The sequence below is a fragment of the Gracilinanus agilis genome, chromosome 6 (genome assembly GCF_016433145.1).
Source record: "Gracilinanus agilis isolate LMUSP501 chromosome 6, AgileGrace, whole genome shotgun sequence".
Lineage (NCBI taxonomy): Eukaryota > Metazoa > Chordata > Mammalia > Didelphimorphia > Didelphidae > Gracilinanus > Gracilinanus agilis.
This window is the reverse complement of record NC_058135.1, coordinates 219,070,885-219,095,869: the sequence shown is the minus strand read 5'-3', so window position 1 is coordinate 219,095,869 and position 24,985 is coordinate 219,070,885. Positions and strand designations below refer to the sequence as shown.

At 40.5% G+C, this 24,985-nt stretch overlaps 1 protein-coding gene across 1 annotated transcript in view; it reads left to right on the top strand.

Annotated features, from left to right (window-relative positions):
• DOK7 (docking protein 7) overlaps positions 1-24,985 on the top strand; it is a 120,751-nt gene that overhangs the window by 47,593 nt on the left and 48,173 nt on the right. Inside the window, exons 5-6 of the mRNA XM_044680287.1 lie at positions 8,167-8,286; positions 22,638-22,745. Coding sequence (XP_044536222.1) covers positions 8,167-8,286; positions 22,638-22,745 — 228 coding nt within the window. The remainder of the gene's footprint in view (positions 1-8,166; positions 8,287-22,637; positions 22,746-24,985) is intronic.

The following is a 24,985-nucleotide window of genomic DNA, read 5'->3' as shown; positions in this document are numbered from 1 at the left end:
AGGATTTCAGCCTGAGTAAGCAGCTGTGTTGGCATTATAGTACCACATGCCTCATATTTCTGTGCTCCCAAATCTCGTGATGTCAGCCTTCCTCCAGCCCCACAGTTCTATGCTAACTCCCATCAGAGCAAGGACTTCACTGAAATAGAGCTTGTTCCAAGCCAGCAGACCCCGAGGCTCCTCAGAGCTTTGCTTGTGGTGGGTGTTGCTAAGGAAGGTCAAGAGACTTGGGTTCTGGTCCTGGCTCTGACATTTATTTGCCAAGTGACCTTGGGCAAATCACTTCCTTTTCCTGAGCCTCAGTTGGGCTTGATGATATCTCAAGTCTCTTAATTCATTACCTTGTGATTTTTTATTTTTTATTTTTTGTTAAGCCCTTACCTTCTATCTTAGAATCAATACTATATATTGGTTCCAAGGCAGAAGAGTGGCTCTAGGCAATGGGGGTTAAGTGACTTGCCCAGGGTCACATAGCTAAGAAGTGTCTAAGGCCAGATTTGAACTCATGATTTCCTGTCTCTGGGCCTGGCTCTCAATTCCCTGGGTTACCCAGCTGCCCCCTAGGTTGTGATTTCATTGGCGTGGTCACTCCATTCTCTGATGCAGATCATAGCTCCTCCACCCCTTGGACAGTTTAATGGATAACCATCTCCTACTGTCTAAACTTTCTGGTGAGAGAGCATTTCCTCCTTTAGTGAGGCTGGCCCTCAGATGACAGATACTTAGGCCATTGCCAAGACTATATTCATAGGCTTTCCAATTTGATAGAATCTGCCAGTGTTTATGCTCCAGGGCAGAGCCTTTCAGAACCCAGGAATACCTCTCTGCTGAGGTAAGGCACTGGAGGACAATTAAATTGATTATATTTCTTGCACCAGGGAATTAGGAATGGTTTGGAAAACTTGAGGGTTGAGGATGTCAGGGATGGCCACTGTTTCAGGTATTTGAAGGGTTTTCTATAAAAGAGGGATTAGACTTGTTCTGTTTGGCCTTGGAAGGCAGAATGGGGAAGAGTGTTCAGAAATTGCAGATATGCAGATATTGCCATTATACAAGGAAAACTTCAACAAGCAGAATTTACTGGGCCATTTCAATAGGTGGAGAATTCTCATTCTTCCCCCATGCCCTACTGAGGTGCTTGGATATCAACTAGTTTAGACTAGATGTCTTTCAAGGTTCTTTCCAAACTTGAGATCCTATGATCCATAAGGTCCTGTCCTCTGTTTACTTTTTTAAAACCCTCATATTCCATCTTAAAATTGATACTGTGTATTGGTTCCAAAACAGAAGAGTGGTAAGGGTGAGGCAATAGAGGTTAAGAGACTCTCCCAGGGTCACATAACTAGGAAGTGTTTGATTTGAACCATGGACCTCCTGTCTCTAGACTTGGTTCTCCATCTATTAAGCCACCTAGTTGCCCCCTTTCTGTTTATCCTTTAAAACTTTGCTGCTGCCTCTTATTGGCTCTTCAGATCCCCCCAGAATAATGTACAAGGTTGATCGGACATAAAAACCCACCTACTTTATGTGGGTCTGGTCCATACTTGCAAAGTGTTTGGATAACCTCCATGGCGGCAGGTCCACAGAGTGTAGAGTGTGTGTGACTGGGAGACAGATGCTCCAACTGGGCTCTGACCTGACTTCCCCACCCTTGCTCTGGCCCTGGCTGCTGGAGCCAACACCCACAATGCCCTCCCTCCTTTTTTACTTTTTCTTTCTTTGGGCAAGATGTGCAGTCAGTGTAACTCTATCAGAGAATTCCTGGGCTGTGACGGTGCCACACTGGAAGAGAACCCGGGCCATTTGTGCTTGTGGCCTTCCCAATGTCAGCAGGAACATGAGCCAGCCACCTCTGTGCTCCCCATTCATTGCTCAGGCTTTGGGAGTCTGCTTGGTGTTATTTCATTAAGTGTTGTTGCAGAGTGGGGAGTGTGTGTGTGTGTGTGTGTGTGTGTGTGTGTGTGTGTGATGGGAAGAAGAGGGAAGATGGTGTGCTGGGCATTGTGTCCTGTATTTGATTTCTCAAACTCATCTGGTTGGTGGCTATTCCATTTTTCTGAGTCACCTTAGAGCTTGGGCCATGGGGCTTTTACAAATATTTCATTAACTTGATTGACAGCTCACCTATGCTTAACATATCTATACAGAAAGGTTTCAGACCTGTGATTTCAGTGTTGGTTTTACAAAGAATAGCTCCCGTTTCCTAGGGGGAGGCTCTATTGTTGTTTTACAACAGCCCTCTGAGGTGGGGAATAAGTGAGTTAGTAAGTCTGTCTTACAGATGAAGAGTCTGAGGGTTCACAGAAAAGAAGTGACATTCACCCAGCTAGTAAATGACTGAGTGAGAACTAGAATCCATATCTTCTGACCCCAAGTCCAGTGTTCTTTCCATCACTGAACTTTTATTCCCACACGCTGCACTGGACAGAATTCTGGTCTTGGAATCAGGATATTTGTGTGCGACAATATTGTGGACCTGTGTAAAGAGCTTGAGTTTCCTTATCTGTCAAAAGGAGACGCGCGCGCGCGTGTGTGTGTGTGTGTGTGTGTGTGTGTGTGTGTGTACGTACAAGATACTCCTGTACTTTTCAGGGTTGTGAGGGGAAAGCGTGTTTAAAATGGATTCAGTTTTTCAGTCTTTATAGCTTTATTCCTGATGTTAAAGAATGATATTTATTGAACACTTACTACATGTCTGATCCTGTGTTAGGATTTGGGAGGGGAGAAAGAGAAGAGTCCTTAGGAGTTTGTACTTTGCGTGCTCATGTTTGCTGCCCAGTCACTGGAGAGTCTCTTGTGAATGACCCTTATGAAGTGGACATTCCCATCACAGGGCCTCCAGAGAGCTGAGAGTATGCTGACCTCACACAGTTTGCTTTTGTGACTGAACAGGTTTGGGTTGACCTGGAGGACCGGGTTTATGACTTTCAGATAATAATCTTATGTTCTTATTTCCTGGGCTACACATGGCTTGCTGGTGTGGAAATGGAGCACGAGAAAGATAACCTGCACTTCAAATCAGTGACTCATAGAATTAAGGAACTGACAGGGACTTGAGAAGTTATCAAGCTTTAATGCCCTTTTCAGAGCTAACATTTCAGGACACTGTGATTCCTAACATAAGAATAAATTCTTTGTGTTGGAGTGACAGACTTGGACACAAATTAGAATGAAAGGAGTTTTTACAAGGGAAGATTTTAGTCCCTACCCTGTGCCTGCATAGAGAGTAAGATACTGAGACCTGCACCACAATGAAAAACTTAACAATAGTGCCTATAATCATAATAGCTAGCAGTTATATAAATAGCTCAGATTTGCAAGACACCGTTTCCTTCCCCAGCTTATTTTATAGTTGAGGAACAGACTAGTAAGCTAACTTACTGTCTGATTTGAGGTTTGAGATTTGGACTCAAGAGGAGTTTTCCTGACTCCAGGCCTGGTACTCTATCCACTGCACCACCTCACTGCCTTATCTCATTTGAAACTCATAGCCACCATGGGAGGTAGTTGCTATTATTATTGTCCCCATTTTGCTAATTTCCTTATGAGTAAAAAGGTTAAGTATCTTGCCTGGCATTGTATGACTAGCGTCTGAATCAAAATTTGAATTCAGATCTCCTGGACTCCAGGGCTGATACTTTATGCTCTGACACCTTCCTGCCCTCTCTTCCAAACAGATGAATCTCAATGTACCCAAGTTAATTTGCCTTGAACTCAAGCCAGAAAAGATGGCAGTCTTGTTGATGCAGTATACCATAGAGGCAAGAATACTGGTCACAGAGGCAGAAAACTCAGTTTAACTTCCCATTTCTTCCCAGTTTTGCACCTCATTTTCTTTGTGTGTAAAGTGGACTTAATTATAGTTTCTTCAAGCAAGTGGGCTTTCTCTGCCACAGGAAGGATTTTTTTTTCAGGATGGCTCAACATTGGGGACCATCAGAGAAATTCCCCTATGGTGATTAGCACAATGCCTTGCTCATAGAAGGTACTCAGTAACAACAAAGGCAACAACTCACCAACAGTCTTGGGACTACAGTGGTTGCCATTTTGACCCCAACATCCCTGAGAGTAGAGGTACTAGAATTTTTTTTTATATGAACCTTTCCATTTTATAGATAAGAAAACAGGTTCAGAGAATGGCTTTCCCTATGTCACATAGATAAGAAGGGGTAGAGGCATGGGCTGAATTGAAATATTTGATTGTAATCTCCTCGAGAGGAGAGATTGGTTTATTTTTATTTTTTTATTTCCAGTGGGAGCCTTGACTTAATTTGGGGGCTTGAAGAATGTTAGCTGAATTGAGTCGAGTGGAAAAAGAAGATATAGTTTTCTTCCCTAAGGTGTTTACATACTTAATAGAGAGGCAGGACTAAGTTCCATGAAATAATTAGCCTAGACACCAGAGAATGGATAACCAAGTGTAAGTATGATAGAGATGATAGATTTTAGATGAATCCAGTTGTTTGGGAACATCTGCCAATAAAAGCAAAGAATAGTGGGAGAGATTAGGAGTACTAGCAAGTAAAGTCTATTTATGGAATGAGTACTGTATGCAAAGAAGAAAATAATATACCTCCTCCTTTTTTTTTCTTCCTCTTCCCTTCATCCTTATCATTTAGACACTCTTGCTTCACTCCTTCATTATAGAATCATCTTTGGAAGGTCAGTGCCTCAGTTCTTAGAATTGTCTGGCCCCTTCAATCCATTAACAATTTCTCTCACCATAAGGTGGGATGTTGGCCAAATGGTAAGACTATCCAGGAACACAGAAATTCAGTGCTGGAAGTGATTTTAGGAATCCAAGTTGACCATATTTTGTTTTTGTTGTAAATTGCTAGTTTCCTTCACTGAAGTCCTCTCCCAAATCCTTCTCAAAGGCTATGCTAGCAGATTGGTAGATTTTACCAATTAATGAACTGTAGTTCTAATTTTGGGATCAGCCTTGCTAAATGTAGAGAAACTCATCACCAGAAGGTTAATTCACTAAGGATGTACTTTTTTGATCATCTACTAAGGTAGTAGAGAAGGCTTAAGTTCTTCCTTGGGTCCCCAGTCAACAAATGGTCAAGGGATATGAATAGGCAGTTCTCAGATAAGGAAATCAAAACTACCAATAAGCACATGAAAAAGTATTCTAAATCACTCCTGATTAGAGAAATGCAAATAAAGACAACTCTGAGGTACCACCTCACACCTAGAAGATTGGCCAATATAACAGCAAAGGAAAATAATAAATGTTGGAGGGGATGCACTAGAATAGGGAGACTAATGCATTGCTGGTAGAGTTGTGAATTGGTCCAAGCATACTGGAAGGCAATTTGGAATTTTGTACAAAGGGCTTTAAAAGACTGTCTGCCCTTTGATCCAGCCATACCACTGTTGCGTTTGTACCCCAAAGAGATAATAAGGAAAAAGACTTTTACAAAAATATTTATAGCCACGCTCTTTGTGGTGGCAAAAAACTGGAAAACGAGGGTATCCCCTTTCATTGGGGAATGGCTGAACAAATTGTTGTATATGCTGGTGATGGAATACTATTGTGCTCAAAGGAATAATAAACTGGAGGAATTCCATGTGAACTGGAAAGACTTCCAGGAATTGATGCAGAGCTAAAGGAGCAGAACCAGGAGAACATTGTACACAGAGACTAATAAACTGTGGCATAATCAAATGTAACAGACTTTTCTATTAGCAGCAATGCAATGACCCAGGACTATCCAGAGGAATTTAGGAGAAAGAATGCTATCCACAGCCAGAGAAAGAACTGTGGGAGTAGAAATGCAGTAGAAAAGAAGATAGATCATGTGGTTTGATAGGGATGTGACTGGGGTTTTGGCATTAAACGATATTGCAAATATGAATAATATGGAAATAGATTTTGAAGAATGATACATATATAACCCAGTGGAATTGCTCATCAGCTCAGGGAGGGGGGAGAAAAGAGGGGTAGGAAAAATCATGAATCATGTAACCATGGAAAAATATTCTTAATTAATTAATTTAAAAAGATCTTTGTTGGAGAAAATTGTGGATTCCTATAATTAAAACAAAGTATGAATTGCTCATTTACTTATGATATTTAATAAGAAACAAACACTAACCAATTCATTGGCACTATTTCCAAAACATGTTTTCTTTGTGAAGGCTAGTGGAGAGGCAATGTTGTTAAATATTCATTGTGAGCATCTAAACCATGGAAATCAGCAAACCTTACAAATCAGGGCTTTATTTGCTGTTTTGTTGATTGTTGAGATAATAAAAAAAAGAAAGTGATGGTGATAATATTAATGCAAATTAAACTTAAAAGTGTATTGTGTAAACTGTTTTTTGAGAGAAGAGTCATTTGTAAAATATTTACCAGCATAGCCATGGTTCCAGTCCACCTTCCCTCAGAATTATCTCTTCCTATAATATTCCCCTTTAACTCCCTAAATATTCCTCCTCCTTGCCTTTATTTACCTTGTTCCCTACGCTCCTGATGCCCTCCTCCTCACTTTTGGCTTTTGGATGCCTACCTGTCCTTTATAGACTACTTTTTTCATGACTCTTTTACTAAGCCTAACAATTCTTCTATTAGCTCTCCTTCTATAATACACTTGTAGTATTGTTGTTTTTTATTATAATGATCTGTGTTTTCCCTCCCTTTGACCTTTGTTCATACTCTTCTCCCCCCTTCTCTGCTTAGCTCATGGACCTCTCTATTCTGTCACATCTCTGATTTCCTATTGCTCTTTCTTTGTTCTCTTGTGACACTGATCATGTGCTTGCCCCTGTAATAACTATTTGCGTCCACATCTTATCCTCCTCAAAGACTGCAAGTTACTTGAGGCCAATGACTGTAGCTTATCTCAACTGTCTATCTTCCTTAGTTCCAATCACAGGGCTTTGCTCAGTAGTTGGTAGGTATTCCATAAATAATGAATGAATAACAAATATTGCTGGCTCTCTGCTACCATGATGGCCACCATGCTTCTTTGTCACCCTTTGTCATTTTGACTCTGCCCCTCCTTGACTGAGCCTCAATTCTTATTTGGGGATCTTGCTTGTTATGAGGGGACCCAGAATGAAACTGATAAAGTGGAATTAGGTCATGAGCTTCTTGTGGCCATGGACTATCTTTTATCTCCTTTAGTATCCCTAGTGCCTGACATAGTAGCTATTAACAAATGTTTACTTATTGATTCATTTGGGGTCTTATTATGAGGAAACCCAGGGTGAAATTGATAAGGTAGAATTAGTTGTGAACTCCTTGAAGGCAGGGACTATTTGTTGCCTCTTTTTGTATCACTAGTGCTTAGTACAGTACCTGGCACATAGTAGGTGCTTAAAAATGTTTATTGATTGATTGATAGAACAAAGACTAAAAATCAAGTGATACTCAAGAAACTTCTTCATAGGTTTTAAGTTGTATTAAAAACTTGAGAGCTGGGTCTAACTGTGTTCAGATATCCTAGAAGTTAAGTTCACTCAACCCAATTTCCCATATTACAATGAGGAACTTGAGTTTCACAGTGGTGAAGGCCCTTAGCCAGAGTCACACATCTTATTTAACTAGAACCCAGGTCTCTGAGAATGAACAGAATGTGCTCAAAAAATTCTGGGGAAAAAAGAATATTTTAATCCCTTTTACCCCTTGTTGGTCAATAAAACAATTAAGCTTTTCTATCCATGTTATTGCGAATGAAAGATTGACTCTAATAAGATGCCATGTTGATTGCAGAGTTTTTATTTTCAGAGTTGCAGGAAGGCTTTTCTTTCCCACCTGAAACATCATTTGAATCAGCAGAAATGGGAAATGATAAGGGTCCAAAAAAAAGCAGAATCCACATAGCAACAAGAGTCTAAAAATCAAGCAACTCTGTTCTGGTCTTTTAAACTGCTCTAATTTCTTTCAGTTCATTTGCATGATTCTCCCTCCTGAGGTTTATTTGGACTAGAGAAGTGATTCACTAAGTATAGACTCTGCCTTTGCTTCTCCTTCTTGGTGTGTGCTGGGGTTAGATTGGGTCATTTTATTCTTGGCTCACAAATCACACTGATTTCCTCTGGTGCCGTGCAGTCCACATTCTTCAGGACACCATGTCTGTAGATTTTTTTTTAAATGCTTTGCCCATTTGTCAAAACAAGAGCCTCGATTGATGATGTCCTCTTTTTCTTCTTTTCCAGGGGCTGGTGTATTTTTCCTTTCTTGTACAGAAGGGGAGCAGATCAGCTTTCTTTTCGACTGTATCGTCCGAGGCATCTCCCCCACGAAAGGCCCCTTTGGCCTGCGTCCAGTCCTCCCAGGTTAATATAAGAAGTGTAGAGTGACCCCTTGATATTGGAGCTGGCCCTGGCTAGTGCTCATAGCTCCACTTGGAATGGCAGGTTACAGACACCACACCCTGGGATGCGGGGTGGTTTTCATTCTGAAATGTCACCACAGTCCAGATTTATCAGTCCCAGTCACCTAACTCCTCTCTCTTGCTGCCCCCTCAGCTCATTCATGTTCCTGTTGCAACTCAGACTGGCCTCTGTCTTATTTGTCCTAACAGGACCACCATATAATACCAGCTTGGGCAGACTCATCTTTGTGAGTTCAAATCTGGCCTCAGCTACTTACCAGTTGTGTGACTTCTAGGCATGTCACTTAATCCTGTTTGCCTCAGTTTCCTTATCTATAAAATAAGCTGGAGAAAGAAATGACAAAGCACTCTGGTAGAGCTGTGTGATCCTGATTGCTTTGGTTTTCTCATCTGTCAAAGGAGTTGGAGAAGAAATGACAAACCACTCCAGTACTTTTGCCAAGAAAACCTCAAATGGGGGCCCAAAGTTTCAGACACAACTGAAATGACTCAATAACAACATGACTCTTTAGTGCTCTTTGTTCATTAAGGTCTTTTCCCTTACATTGCCTCACTTGATCCTCACATTGTTATCATTCCCATTTGGCAGAGAGGGAAACTGAAGATGGAGAGAAAAAAAAATGACTTGCTGAAAGTCATAAAGCTAGGAAATAAACACGCTGAGCCTTGGAATTCCTTAATTCCTCTGGGTCTCAGTTTCCTGAGGAAAATGATGTCTAAGGTGCCTTCTAACTCTAAATCCTGTTTATATCCTCTGTGTTTCTATGATTTAAGTTGAAAGGAACCTTAGGTTTGGAGGACCAGAGCAGGAAAGGGTCCTGGGGGCCATCTAGGCCACATCCCTCTTTTGTTATAGGTAAGGAAGCTGAAAATCAGAAAAATGAATTGGCTGGCCGAAGGTCACAGACTCAGTAAAGGGAGACCTAAGCACTTGAACTTGGGTTGTTGGGCTCCAGGCTCAATGCTCTTTTTATCACCACACGATCCTGCTTTCTTAAAAGTGCTCTATTTAGGGGAAACACAATACTCTGGCTTATTCAAAAATAAAAATTGCTCAGACTTTGTTGTGGATGCAGCCGAAGAAATAGACACGAGGGTATTTATGGTTTCCAAAGACTCATGCTGCCTTGGAGTTGAAGGGATGAAGAAATGTCATCCCTTAGTGCTTCTGAGTAAACCTACGAAGGGGAGCAGTAGGCAGGCTGAAAGATGAGCCTGGGTCATCTGGGGAAAAATCTGGGTGTTTGGAGCTTTTGAAAAAATGCTTTAGGGCGGGCCTTTAGATGGCTATGCCAAATCATATGGTTTTCCATGAGGCTGTAGCTAAGAGCTGCTATTCCAAGAGTTTGTATAGGTCTCTGACCAAAATTAACTGAGGTGTTCTGAGAGCTGAAAGGATTTAGGGAGAGAATATCTGTCCGAACTCTTGTAAACTAGACCCGACAGGCAGCTAGCTGCCTTAGGTATTAAGTAGGGAGAGCACAGGGAATTTGAAGAGATGGGTTTTTGTCCCAGTAGCTAACTTATTGTGTGACTTCAAGTTGTTTTCCTTCTTTGTGCCTTGAAGTTTCTTCCTTTTCGAAATGAGGGGATTGGACTAGATAGATGTTCTCTGAGGTGCTTTGTTAGTGAGTGCAGCAAACCTAATGTTTGACAGGTGTTTTGGATTTCTAAGGAAATCTTGTAGAAAAGGTCACCTTTTAGAAATCTGGCCACTATGAGTTTCAAGTATTGAAACTGAAAGGGTCTGAGCAATGCTGAGTCCTGTTGATGTCCTTGGAGCCTGTTTCACTACTGGCCGTAGTCAAAATCTTAAGATATTGATGAGAACGCTGTGGATGGAATGGCATTTTTAGGGACCCCAAAGTATGGCAAATCTCCCTGGGTCTCACAGTATGGCAAATATCAGGAGTCAGATATGCAGGGAATCTCAGAATCTCATAATCTCAGAATGGAAAGGAAGCTCAGAGGTTAGCTTGTCCAACTTCACTTGCGCAAGTAACTTCTTTGCAACTTCTCCAGCAGAGTAGAGGGCAGAGAACCACTCAAAGACTTAGGTAGGTTAGGATGTATTTTGGAAAAGGACCTGCATCTAGGGTTGAAAGAACTGGTCAGGAGTTCTGGCTATAACACTTCTTATTTCTGTTTTGTTGGGCAAGTCTTGTCTTTTGGCCTCAGTTTCCTTATAGGTCAGAAGAAGGAAGTTGGATCAGATAACCTCAGAGGTCTCCTCTGTCTCTAGATCTATAACCCTCTGACCAGCTAAAAGAATCTGCCCTACTCCAATTAAAAGAAAGGTTTTTTTCTTATATTGAACTGAAATTTGCTTCTTTGTAACTTTTACTCATGGGTCCTAGTTCTGCTCTCTTTGTCAAAGCAGAATGAATTCTCTCTTCCACATGGTTAACATTTCAGATATGCAAAGAAAGCTATCATTTTCCCATTCCCCTTCCCTTCACCCCAAGTCTTCTCTTCCCTAGGCTAAATATTGATAGTTTCTGTAACCAGTACTCAGGAGGCACAGTCTCTTGATCTTTTCCCTGGTTGCTCTCTTCTGCATGTTTATGAAAATATTAATAATAATAATAATGATGATGGCATTTATATCTTGCTTTCAGGCTTGCAAAGCACTTTGTAAATACTATCTTATTTTATCCTTATGACAACCTTGGAAGCCAGGTGCTATTATTATCCCCCTCTTACAGAGGAAAAGCTAAGATGAACAGAGGTTTAGTGACTTGCCTGGGCTCCCAGAGCTAGTAAACATCTCAAGTAAATGTTAATTTGCACTAGAGCCTTCCTGACATCATGTATAGCATTCTTTCCACTCTGACATGGCTACCAGAACATCCCAGAGTCCATTACATCATGTCTGATCTGGACAGAGTGCAGCAGGAGACACGGTTTCCTATTTCTGGACATTTTGCCTTTTATTAACATAGCCCGTGATGATATTTGCTTGTTTGGCTGCTGTAGGACATTGTCAATTCATTGAGATGACTTAAAATCTATGAAATTTCCCCCCTACCTTTAAAATGAATTACTGATATCATATGGATATGAATAATAGTGCTAATTCTGATTTGTCCAGCATCTACAACTTACAAAGCCATTTTCCCCACAAAGACCCTCTGAGATCAGTAGTGTACATATTACTGCCCCTATATTACAGATTAGGACATTTACGTAGCCTTTCCAGGGTCACACAGTTAATAAGTGGCAGGCTGGTCTAGACTTGAAATCAGAGCTTCTTGCCTCCAGTCCTCAAGAAACTTTGTGATCTAGTAATAATGAAGAATTAATGATCGCCTATATTTATACAGAATGTTAAGATTAGCCAAAGGGTTTAATGTACATGATCTTTTTTGTTTCTCAGGATGACTCTGTGAAGTAGGTTCTCTTATTAATCACGTTTTGCATAATTGTTTTCAGTCGTGTCTGATTCTCTGTGATCCCATTTGGGGTTTTCTTGGCAAAGATACTGGAGTAGTTTGCCATTTCCTTCTCCAGCTCCTTTGACAGATGTGGAAACTGAGGCCGGTAGGGTTAAGGGACTTGAGAAGGGACACAGATTAGTAAGTGTCTGAAGCTCTATTTGAACTCAAGAAGATGGGTCCTCTGCACTACCCAGATGCCTTTATATGCATTTTACAGATGAAGAAGCTGAGGGTTAGAGAGGCTAAATGACTTGTCCATAGGCACATAAATAGAAAGTGTCATGGTCAAGACTTGAGCCTAGGGTTCTGTCTATCTCTCCTTCCCTTAAAACAACAACAACTTACCTTCCATCTTAGAAACAGTACTGTATATTGCTTCTAAAGCAGAAAAGTAGTAAGCCTAGGCAGTGGAGCTTAAGAGACTTGGCCAGGGTCAAATAGCTAGGAAGTGTCTGAGGCCAGACTTGAACCCGAGGACTTCCTGCCTCAGACCTGGACCTCAATCCCTCGAGCCACCTAACTACATGGCCCTCTCCCACCTGCCTCGTCTCTTTTATCTCCAAGTCCATTGCTCTCTCCCCTGAACACCATGCCCAGTAGGATACACAGAGAGATACATAAAACTGTGAAACAATATAGAATGAGATTAATGTGTTAGAGGTACAGATGCCATGCTGGGAGGGCTGAGATGAGACAGAGTTCAGATCCCTTTGGGAGAATTGTAGAAGACTTCATTCAGGAGATGGCATGTGCATTGGGCTTGGTGGAGGCTTAAGAAATAGAATGAGTAAATGTCCATGAAATGGGGTCACAAGCTTAGAAAAATGAACTGGCTTGCCCAAGGTCCCAGTTAGTAGAGACAGAGCTAGCCCTTGAACTTGGGTTCACTTGATGAACAGAATAAGGCTTGATGTACTAATTAACAAAGTGCCAAGGCCAAAATCTTTTGTTGGTCCAATTAGCAGCAGTCTTGTCTATGCCTCAAGATGGAAATTTGAACTGGTTCCTGGCTCCATCCATCCAGATGGATCGAGTCAAAGCAGTTGCCAGAACCAGCCCTGTGCGAGCATATCACGTATGGGAAATTTGTTCTGTCCTTTGTACACAAAAGGAATGTTGTCCACCCACTGTCACGAGGACATGTGCTACGAATTGTTTGCCTTCTCTTCCTCTTCCTCCTCTTCCTCCTCCCAAACACCCTCCCCTCCCAGCTATATAGTGACTGTGGGGGAGAGCTGGGCTGGCCAGCTCACTAGGCAGTTTAATCTTTGACCTTGACCTCACTGTATTAGCTTTGTGTTCTAACAAAGGAGTTTATTGGCCACAGGATGTCGAGACTTTGGAAGCCTGTGGGAGCCTCTCTTCTTCTGCCATGTGGGACATGCCATTACAGCAAGATTCCCTCTTTGATGTGCCACTCTCTGTTTTAGCTTCAGACAGAGTACTACACACTACACACATATGGACCACACACAAACACCCAGATGAACACAGAAATGCCACATGAGCTTCTCTGGCTGCCTTCCCCAGAGGGTCAACAGCTAGGTCCAACCCAAATAGACCTAGAGGGAGATGGCAGAAAATCTCAGATGACTGCAGATGATCCACTGGAAGTCAATTGGACCTTCACTGGCCCTTCATTCCTGTACTTTGTCAGACTTGGCAACAGGAACCTCACAAGTGCGACCGGTTTTTATGAATGTATTAAATAGAACTCAAAAACCTGACCCAGGTGAGATAGGGCCTTTGCCAGTCATCCCTTGTGCCCAGCTCTCAGTAATAGGTGAGGTTGTAAACACCACCACAAATACATTATTTTTTGTATACTATTGGGATTAGTTCTTTGATTGTTTGATAGAATTCACTTGTGAATCCATCTGGTCCTGGGGATTTTTTCTTAGGGGGTTCTTTGATGGCTTCTTCAATTTCTTTTTCTGAGATGGGATTATTTAAATGTTCTATTTCTTATTCTGTTAATCTAGGCAGTTTATATTTTTGAAGATATTCACCTATATCTCTTAGATTGCTGTAAATACATTATTTTTTTGAGACTAATGGAGAAGTGGGATGAGAATACATAGCTAGAAAAGTAGGGGAGGGGATTTTATATTTTCTTGAAAGGTAATATAAAAAAATTCTGGCCTGGAAATAAGGAAAAAATTATTGGAATAAAGGTCAGGGAAGGAATAAAAATATAAGGAAAAATGAAAATAAAAGGGCTGGACTAGTTCTCTAAGGGCCCTTCCAATTGGCTCAGTGGAGAGAGAGAGAGCCAGGCCTAGAGATAGGAGGTTCTGGGTTCAAATCAGTCATTAGACACTTCCTAGCTGTGTGACCCTGGGCAAGTCACTACTACTTTTCTGCCTTGGAACCAACACACAGTATTGATTCTAAGATGGAAAGTAAGAGTTAACAAAACAAAAAACAAAAACTCAATACACAGTATTGATTCTAAGACAGAAGGTAAAGGTTTTAATTTTTAAAAATCACTCATATTCCTAGATTACTTTTAAGTTTACAAAGAACCTTCCTTGTGGGTGCCAGCATCAATGTTCCCATTTTACAGATGAGGACAGTTAAAGAAGTGTGATGACTTGCTACTAGGATTTGGACCAGTCTTAATACCCAGCTCTCTTGATAGTGGTCCAGTACTCTTTCTGCCACACAGGAGGGTTTCATTCTAGGACTCGCATCCTAGAATGCTAGAACCAGCATCCTCCCAAGTCTGGCAGTGTTCCTCCCACTCATACTTTGTGGTCGCCTGGTTTGATTTTTCAAATCCCTTAAGTGTGATGGGATGTTTGTTGTAAGGAAGGGCGCTGGCTCCCCCTGCTGCCAGTCTGTGAGTATCTCACAGTTGTGGTTAGATGACACAATTTGGTTAAATTGGGTGGGCATTTATTTATCCAGTGCCTGCTACATTGAAGGTCTTGCTCTTGCACCATTATTTGGCAAGAGAAGGCGAGGAAAAGGGTCATTTTTTAGGAGATAGAGACAAAAAGGCCAAAAAGGAAAAGGAAAAAAAAAGTGTAAAGCCAGCAGAAACTTGGGTTCTACTTCTGGATGCCCCAATTCCTAAAGTCTCTGTACCTCTATTTTTAATGAGCAAAAAAGTTCTTAATAATTGTATTACCTTCCCCATAGAGTGAAGAAAGTACTGTATAAATCTTTAAGAACTTAGGAAAACGGGTGTGATTTTGGAGATGGCAACCAAAGTGGCACTTTTTAAAAATGGGATCTTTCAGTGGCCTCGAGGCTCCTTGCAGTTTTTAGAACCATTTGAATAACAAATCTGCAAGAGTAGCATCCTTGGTGAGAGAGACAGCAGTTCCTCTATCCTTTGTTCTCATCAGAAAACATCATTTTTGAATTCTGTATCTTAGGAAGGTCATCAATCATCCAATCTGTATCCAGAGGAAGGACAACCAGTATGGTGAAGGGTTGTGGTTCTTGTTTAGTTGTTTCAGTTGAGTCTGACCCTTTGTGATCCCATTTGGGGTTTTCTTAGCAAAGATACTGGATTGGTTTGCCATTTCCTTCTCCATCTCCTTTGATAGATGAGGAAAATGAGGCAAATTGAGGTTAAGTGACTTGCTTAGGTTCATACAGCTAGGAAATGTCTGAGGCCATATTTGAACTCACCAAGATAGGGCTTCTGATTCCAGGTCTGGCACTCTATCAATTGCACCACTTAGCTGTTCCATTATGGTGAAGGAATCAGCTCCCATTCCATATAAGGAACTAATGAAGGAAATCAGGATGGTTTTAGCCAGTGGAAGAGAAGATGACTTAGGGGGTAACATGATCACTATCTTCATGTATCTTCAGGTCTGGCATGTGGGATTAGATTTGCTATGCCTGGACCCAAGGGGCAGAATTAGAAGCACTGGGGTGGGAGAGTTACAGGGATCTAGACCTGGACTCACATGGAGGGAACAGAACTTCCCAAAGTGCAGTGGGCTCCTTGGTAAATTCCTTCTCTTTTGGAGACCTTCAAGTTGGGGTTTGATAGCCCCCTTGGATAGGGAGGATTGTCGGGGATTATTTAGTGGGTGCCTGTTACACCAGATGACTTCTGGGGTCCCTTTCTATGCTAAGATTCTAAGTTTCTCTGCAGTTACTCTGCAGAACTTCACTGGAAGCAGTCATAGCTCATCAGTGGAGGCTTGCATTTGGAGGATGGATTACTCAGGAATTGGTAGAGAGAATGTGGATTGGATTAGAGGATTACTGGAGTTCTTTACCATTTTAATTTTTTTTTATTCTAGCTGGAGAGATGGGCCATGAGTGTGAGACAAGTTAAATTTTAAAAACTGAAGTACTTAGATGAGTGTAGGAAAAGGAAAATAGTTAAAATTTTTAAGGTAATGAGGGTGGGAAAAGTTAAATAGTTAAATTTTTAAAAGTTAGTTAAGGGGCAGCTGGGTAGCTCAGTGGAGTGAGAGTCAGGCCTAGAGACAGGAGGTCCTAGGTTCAAACCCAGCCTCAGCCACTTCCCAGCTGTGTGACCCTGGGCAAGTCACTTCAGCCCCATTGCCCATCCTTACCAATCTTCCACCTATGAGACAATACACCGAAGTACAAGGGTCTAAAAAAAAGTTAGTTAAATTAGTTAATTAGTTAAATGAGCCTTGGAAAAGTTAAACAGTTAAATCTTCAGAAGTTAAATAATTACAAAATTAAATTATTTATTTTTCACATAATTGAAATAATTGCTCTTGACAGCAGCAAAAGAGCTGTTACAAGATAGTATTCAATGATGACTAATTGTGAGATGATTGATATAGCTAGAAAATTCTGTAGGTCTTCAGAGGAGGGAGGTCTGTGAAGCTGGAGATGAGAAGCAGGGAAGATGGTTGCAAGATGGGGGGCCTTTAAGAAGCAAAAGCCTTTTATAGGCAAAGGCTCATTGGGTTTATGTAAGGTAACTAACTGGAGGAACCTTTGTTTTGATTTTACCCTAAGGCATTTCTTTCATTTCTTTTTGCTGAAGAAAGGCTTTTAAGGGGTTTGGGTAAGGACAGAATTCCCATCCCTCTGTCAGAAGGGCATTTGGGAAATATGACCCAGATTGTCATATGACTATTTAATCTTCTCTCTGGATTTCCCAGAGGTCAAAATTTTCTCCCCTGAACATATAACAATCTAAGAGCCAAGAACCAAAAGGTTGAGATACCATTTGGGTCAGGATTTAGCCAGTGGTTTGACTATAGTCCCTTCAAAGGATTAATTATCTCCCACACCTTTGCTACTGAGAGTTCTTTTTAGTAAATACAATCTGGCCCTGTGGTGTCCCACATAGGCTACCATCCTTACAGAGAACATCTGAGTCATTTGGAAAATGGCTGTGTTCCACTGAACTTTTTAAAGCTGTATTTAATCAGAGGCTTCCAAAATTGGTCATCTGTAGGTTTCTGCATGCTTCTTTCCTTCAGAACTTTCAGGTATTGATTATCAACTTGCTCATTTGAACTTGGATTCCACGGGTGAATTTCAGGCTTCAGAAAAGACAATAGAGGCAGACAGTAGTGATGTCCTTGACAGAGCATGGGTTCAGGCACTGGCTCTGCCATTTTACTAGTCATATGGCTCTGGGTAAGGTATTTAACTTCAGTTTTTCTCATATATTAAATGGGGATAATTCTTGTATTGACTACTCTTTAGAATAGGTGTGAGGAAAGTGTTCTGTAGTACTTCAAGAATCATATCAGTAAAAGTTACTGTAATTATTAACAAAAAAATGGAGTTTGAGTGATGGGATACCCAGGGTCCATAGCTGGTTTGGCTCTTAAACTCTGTTTGGAGCATCTGTGTGTTCTGGTGGAAAGACCTTGATTTTGAGTCAGAGGACATCAGTGGGAATCCTGGTTTTGTTACTGTGTCACCCATGTCAGTAAGATAAGGCTCTAGATTCGATCATCCTGGAATTCTAGTAGGCAGGTACATTTAGTTCCAATCAAAAGAGCGAGTTGGGATCTTAAAGACATTGTTAGTCTCTACTTGTTGGCAACTACTTGTTGGCAGGTCACCTGCTACAGAGAAGCTCCTACTGTAGTTGTAAGTGATAAAGATTTAATGATAATCACAGCTAGCATTTATGTAGTGCTTTAAGGCTGGCAAAGCTCTTTGTAAGTATTATTTCATGTTTACTCATAATGCCCCTGGGAAAGTGTTACTGTCCAGTTTTTTCAGTTGTGTCCAATTCTTTGTGACTCCATTTGGGATTTTCTTGGCAAAGATACTAGAGTGGTTTGCCATTTTCTTTTCTAGCTCATTTTATAGATGAGGAAACAGGGCAATAAGGTTAAATCACTTGCCCAGGGTCACAGCTAATAAATGTTTGAGACCGAATTTGAACTCATGTCTTTCACTGTGCCGTCTAGCCACCATTGGGAAGTAGGTGCTTTTATTATCTCCATTTTACAGATGAAGAAACTGAGGCAGAGAGAAGTTACAACTGGTCCTGGGTCACAACTCCTAGCCAAATTTGGCTGGAATCTAGAGTACTCTGAAAACCTTCTAGTGAAGGACCAAAGAGAGTTGAAGTTAGATGTGGAAAATATTAAAAGCTAAGCCAAAGAGTTTGTATTTTATTTAGCTCTATCCAGGATTTCTCCTTCCTTTCTCTCATCTGTATGAAATTAACTTTCACAATACATTATGGATTCATCTTGCCCTCTTGAAATCTCTGAGGAATTTGCCTGAATTGGCTACCCAAAAGGAGTCAACAAAAGAAGGACAAGAAAGGGAGATATTTTAAACCTTCAAAGATAAGAATTTTTAAGTATTTAAGGGAAATTATGCTTCTGGTTTCCAGTTCCAAAACAAAGAACTCCAAGTATAACAGTGCTTCATATCTTGGCTCCAACACTTATTATTAGCTTTGTGACCAGTTTACTTTGCCTTGCTCAGATTCCTTCTCTTTAAAATAGAAAGTTCAAATCTGGTCTCTGACACATCCTAGCTGTGTGACCCAATACAGAGTATTGATTCTAAGATGGGAAGTAAGGGTTTTAAAAGATTCTTGCATGAATCACCCCAAAGGGTTGTTGTAGGGAAGCTCTTCCGAAACTAAAAGCAAGATTCAAATGTGAACTGCTGTTATTACCAAATAGCAATTTACCAGTGTCAAAATATTTTTGTTATGTTTTTCCATTTGAACTTCACAACGATTTTGAGAAGTAGAGGAGGTATTTTGAGAAGTAGGTGATATTATCCCTATTTTACAGATAAGGAAAACAAAGACTTTGAGAGAGTGACTGCATTTGCATGGTCACACAGCTTGCAGAGCTTGCAGAACTAGGATCCATACACAACTCTTTTGATTAAAATGGCAGCAGTAGATAGAGTGGTTCTGAAGTCAGGAAGACTCATCTTCCTTAGATCAAATTCGGCCTCAGACTCTTATAGCTGTGTGACCCTGGGCAAGCCACTTAACCATGTTTGTCTCCATTTCCTCATCTGTAAAATGAGCTGGAAAAGGAAATGGCAAACGCTCTAGTAGCTTTGGGAAGAAAACCCCGAATGAAGTCAGGAACATTTGAACACAACTGAAAAATAACTGAGCAAACAATTCCTGATTGAAAGCCCCTTACTCAAACAAGTAATTTGTCAAGGAAAATGGTTGTTTTTTCTAAGAAACACAATAGCAAAAATCTTGAGGAAGGAACAGTTTTCAGATGTCTGGGTTTCTACATTTTTAAAGTTTTTATCAACATGCTTTCAGATTCTATGCAGAGTTTTAAAATTCCATGTTCAAAAAGGCCAAACTGGGAACAATGGGCGGAGGTTACATGTTGTTAATAGTTTGGCTCAATAAGAGGAAAATTTCCTAAAAATGTGGTGTCTAAAAATGGAACTAGGCTGCTTTGAAAGATAATGAGGGCCTCATTGCTAGCACTGGGTAGAGATCAACAGGAGGCTGAACTGACCACTGGTTGGAGTTATCATAGACAGAAATCTTTTAGTTACAGTTTGAACCAAGTGTCCTCTAAGGGCCTATGTAGTTCTGAGATTCTCAGGTTGTTTACTCTATGGAGAGACTCAAGGGTGCCTTGGTAATGCTGTAGCTTTTTTTTTTTTCTTAGAGGAAGAAGATAAATTAGCCTTTTTTTTTTCTGAGACAGCTAAGCCCTCCCCTTGCACTGATCCATTCCTTGTGTAATTAGGTGGGGTGGGCTTACAGTTAAAGGGAAGGATAGCCATCGGTACAACAGCTGCTGAGGATGCCAGGCATTTAAAAATTGTTGACAGTAATCTTATTGAAGTACCCTCCAGATTGCTGCCAACATCTGGTTGGGACATGATGTTAATCTACAGCTTTGAAGTATTTATAATCTGTAAAGTCTATGATGGTTGACCAAGATTGACTTGATGCTGGGGCAGAAACATTCCTTTAGTTGCTCTAGAAATCAGCCCTGGAGGGCTTTGGAGATGGGGTAGGATCTTGGGGAGAGAAGGAAACTTAGAGACAGAAGAGCGAGATTCTGTTCTTAACTCTGCTGCTGATCAACTATTTCACCTAAGCAAGAAACTTAATCTCTCATCAGAAAAAAAAAATGGAATTGATCATTCCTATTCAATCTAACCTCCTAACAACAGGTCTCCTTCCTGCTTTAAGGTTCCTCATGGTGCGAGCATTATCCCCATTTGGCAGACAAGAAGACTGATTTTCAGAGAAGTTAAATGATCTATAGTTAATGTAGCTAGCAAGTGTCCAAAGGGGAATATGAACATATTTTATCTTGAAAAGGCAATGTGGTATAAGGGAGAGAGCTCTGCATTGGCAGTCAGATGATCTGGGTTCAGAATTTATTTCTGGTACTTACTCTGGGGTAGCTAGGTGGAGAGAGTGAAGACTTGAGTTCAAATCTGACCTCAGCTACTAGCATCAGACCCTGGGCAAGTCACTTAATCCCTGTTTGCTTCAGTTCCTCATCCGAAAATTGGGAACATACTGGAGAAGGAAATGGCAAACCACTTCATTATCTTTGCCAAGAAAACCCTGTGGACAATGTTATTGGGGTCCTGTAGAGTCAGACACAACTGAAAGACTGAACAACAAATCTGTGTGTGTATGAGAGAGAGAGAGACAGACAGAGGTAGGCTGAATGTGGGCAGATCACTTAATTTCCTTTTACCTCAGTTTCCTAATTATAAAAATTGAGGAGTTGGACTAGATGGACCCTAAGGTCCCTTCTAGCTATAAATCTATGCTCCTCTTTATATCATCTCTAAGGTGCTTTATGACTAGAAAATCCTGTGATTCTTTTTGATACCAGGTTGCTCCAGTGGGTTTCTGGGAAGTTATACCCTTGGAGTTCTTTCCACTATGAAGTCAAAAGTTAAAGGGACCAAGGGGTGGTGAAAGGTAGAACTAGCTTCAGCCTCAGGACTTTTTTGGGACACCATGGTATAGCAGAAAGAATCTTAAATTTGAGTTAGGGAGCTTGGGCTTGGATACTAGCTGTTGCGGGGAAAGTAACAAGCAAAATAAACTAGTTATTGTTATTATTGTCATTGTTGTTGTTATTGTTTTTGAGGGGTTTGCTGTGATCCTTAAATTAGGTCATTGAACACAGGTGTCGCACTTTCAGTCAGTTAGGAAAATTCTGAACTAAAATGCACCTGGGAAATGTTTAACAAAATAAATAAAAGTGCAACATAGTATAGATAATTTTCTTTTGTGATTTCAAACTCTATACGCTGTTGCATCGAGCTGGACACTTCCATAGTTGAGGTTAGGGATGATAGGATTATGCATTAGGGATACAAGAATTTGTTTTCTAGCAATTTCTATTCTTCAAAGCAGTTTGTTGGCTTAGATTTTTGACTTTCCTTGCTCTGAATTTTATCCCCAAGCCAAGTCTCAGTCTAAACTGTATCATAGTTAGCTATATGTACAATATAAATACCCCCATTGGATTATAAATTCCTTGAGGACATTTTTCATCTCTGTATCCTTGTGCTTCACACACTGCCCTATAATACTTTTAATAGATACTTAATAAATCTTCGTTGAAATTGAATGGAATTAAATTTATCTTCAGGGCAGCTAGAGGATGCAGTGGAAAGAGTGCTAGGCCTGGAGTCAGGAAGATTTATCTTCCTAAATTCAAATCTGGCCTCAGACACTCTTAGCTTTATAAATCCAGGCAAGTCATTTAGCCCTATTTGCCTCAGTTTCCTAATCTATAAAATGAGATGGAAAAGAAAATGGCAAATCACTCCAATATACCTGCCAAGAAACCCCCAAACGGAATCCCAAAGTCATACACAACTGAAAAACAACTGAACAATGACAAATTTATCTCAACTTTACCATTGTTTTTGAGGCTAATGATAACCCATTAGTAGAGACCTATTGAAATGAGGCCTCTTCTTTTAGAGGCAGTTAATTTCTTTTTTTAGCCAACAGATAATTTTTCATTCTTCCTTACCCATATTCCCTTTATCTGCATTAGCAGAATGAAACTGAAAGTGTCATAATTATCTGATATCTTTGGGGCCTTCTTTAAAGTTAGCAGTCAATGAAACAAAATGGAAACAGTTTATGGGGGCACAGTGAGGGGTGTAACTCAAATGGTCCAGATGGCCTCTCTACAGTGGTGAAAGACAAACGTGCCCCCAAAAGCAGCCTAAATAAAACTAAACTAGGTACTTCATCCTATTCTAGAGACTGAGCTCCTTACAAGATCCAAATTTTCATATGACTTTGCCAGAGAAGACCCAGCAATAGAGTGGTCACTAGCAAAGAGATTTTATTTTAGGGAGAGGGGAGGAGAGATATTATTTTGTTGTGGTTAATCATTATATCCTGTTTTCCCCCAACCCCCAAACATCTTTTGCTTTTTAGATCCAAATCCAAACCCATCATCCATGGAAGAGAGAGTGGCCCATGAAGCCCTACAGTTAGAGAAGAGGCTCAGCCTTCTTTCACATTCAAGTCGTCCGGGAAGTGGAGGTGAGAAGTCACTGAAGTCAATAGCAGCTCTCCTCTGCACTCTGGAAATATAGTGTGGGGCTAGAAGGGAGGGAGAAAAAGCATTTTTCTGTTCTAGGGGTCAATTTTTTATGTTAATAGAACTAGTAAGTATTTTCTCAGAACTTCGTAAGGCAGTGTCCTCAAGACAGAAGATAGATTGGTGTTATGAGAGTTACAAGTAGAGGAAGATGTGGCTCAGTGGTTCAGAGCACTAGACTGACTTGGAGTCAGGAAGACCTGAATTCAATTCCAGTTTCAGATAACTGCCTAGCTGTGTGACCTTGTATAAGTCACTTAACCCCTGTATACTTAGCTGGGCTTGGAAGCAGGAAGACCTAAATTCAAATCTGGCCTCAGATATTTCCTAGCTGCATAATCCTGGGCAAGTCATTCAACCTCTGAATGTCTGACAGAAGGATCCATTGGAGAAGGAATTGGCAAACCACTAGAGTATCCTTGCTAGGAAAACCCTATGGATAGCTATGGCTTGGACCTGACTGAACAACAAATGTGAGTTATTGGAAAAAGCCAATGTTATGGGGTGCTACCGTTTCCTCTTTTTGTTTATACTTTTTTTTTTAAAAATGCGAGGAGAGTTTAAAATGAATAACTACTGGCATATATACAAAATATCTTAAGGTTTATATCAGACTTTCCACATCATAACCCTGTGAGGTGAGAAGTACACAGTTTCTAGTAAGGTTCAGAGGAGTTAAGAGTTAAGACTTGTCCAGGGTATCCCAGCAAATGAATGTTGGATTCAAGCCTAGGCTTCACCTTAATCCAAACTTTGCCCTTTCTCTACTGCGTCATGCTGCCTGTTTAGTGTTCCTTAGAAATATTGGATATCATCAGTGGGTCAGGTCTTCCCAGCCAGATTATTATTATTTGTTCTTTTAAAAATATTTTCAATCATAGAACATTTATTTCTTGTTTCCTCCCCTTCCTGATTCCCTGGGGGTGGGGTAGAAAGAAAAATAAAATCTTTGTAACAAATATGCGTAATCAGGCAAAACAAATTCCCACATTGGCAAAGACCAAAACTGTGCGTATATTATTCATTATATGAATCCATCACTTCTCTGGCAGGAGTTGGGTAGCTTTCTTTATCATTGGTTCTCTGGAATCATATTTTTAAGTCTTTCCAAAAATTCTCATTTTCACAGTGCTATAGGATAAATTGCTCTTTTGGTTCTGCTCACTTCATTCTACATCAGTTCACACAAGTCTTTCCCAATTTCTTTGAAATTTGTCTTTAATAATTCCCTGGAGTATAAAATAGTATTCCATTACAGGTGTATAAGACACTCCTTTTGTTTCTGTTTCTTTACCTCTACAAAAAGAGATTCTTTAAATACCTTTTTTTACAAGTTTTTTAAACTTATTTTTCCAGTTACGCATAGTAATAATTTTTGAAAATTGTTTTCTGACATTTTAGGATTCAGATTTTTCTCCCTCTCTCCATTCCTCCTGCTCCTTGAGTCAGTAAATAGTTTTTTTCAGGTTATACCAGTGATGGGCAAACTTTTTAAAGAGGGAGCCAAACTTTCGGAGTTTCATTGTATTGTATCCTACTCATTGTATTCGTCAGATTAGGAATGTTTGGCCTGGAGTCTCCTGAGTTAAAATATGGCCTCAGACACTTGCTAGCAGTGTGACCCTGGGCAAGTCATTTAACCTCTATTTGCTTTGATCCACTAGAGATAGAAATGGCAAACCACTCCATATTGTCTTTGCCAAGAAAACTCCATGAATGGCATTAGTTTGCTGTGATCCACAGGAATAACAATGAGTTAGACAGGACTGAACAATTGACTCTTTAGTAGCCATTTTTGTTCTATCTTATCTAGTTCAAAGATCATTTTTCTTGGTAGAGAAAAGAGAGGTAGAGGAGTTGAGTCATGTCTTTTCCCTTTCATTATTAGTTATCGCTGTCCTTTCCTTTGTGAGCAGCAGTCACATCCTTTGTGCTTCCTCTTTTTCCTAGTATAAATAACACCACCACCACCATCAAAACTCAACTTTCGACTCTTTTGTTGTCCTTGACTTTCATTGACCACTCCATCTTATTCTGTGTTTTAGGGCTACTGACACTATATTTCCTAAACCATTCCATGCTTTGTGTTCATCATCCATTTCCTTCCCTTGCTCCCACTTGTAAATGTGCTTTTTTAATAGTCTTGCTGGGTGAATGAGTTCCTTATGCATCCACATATGTA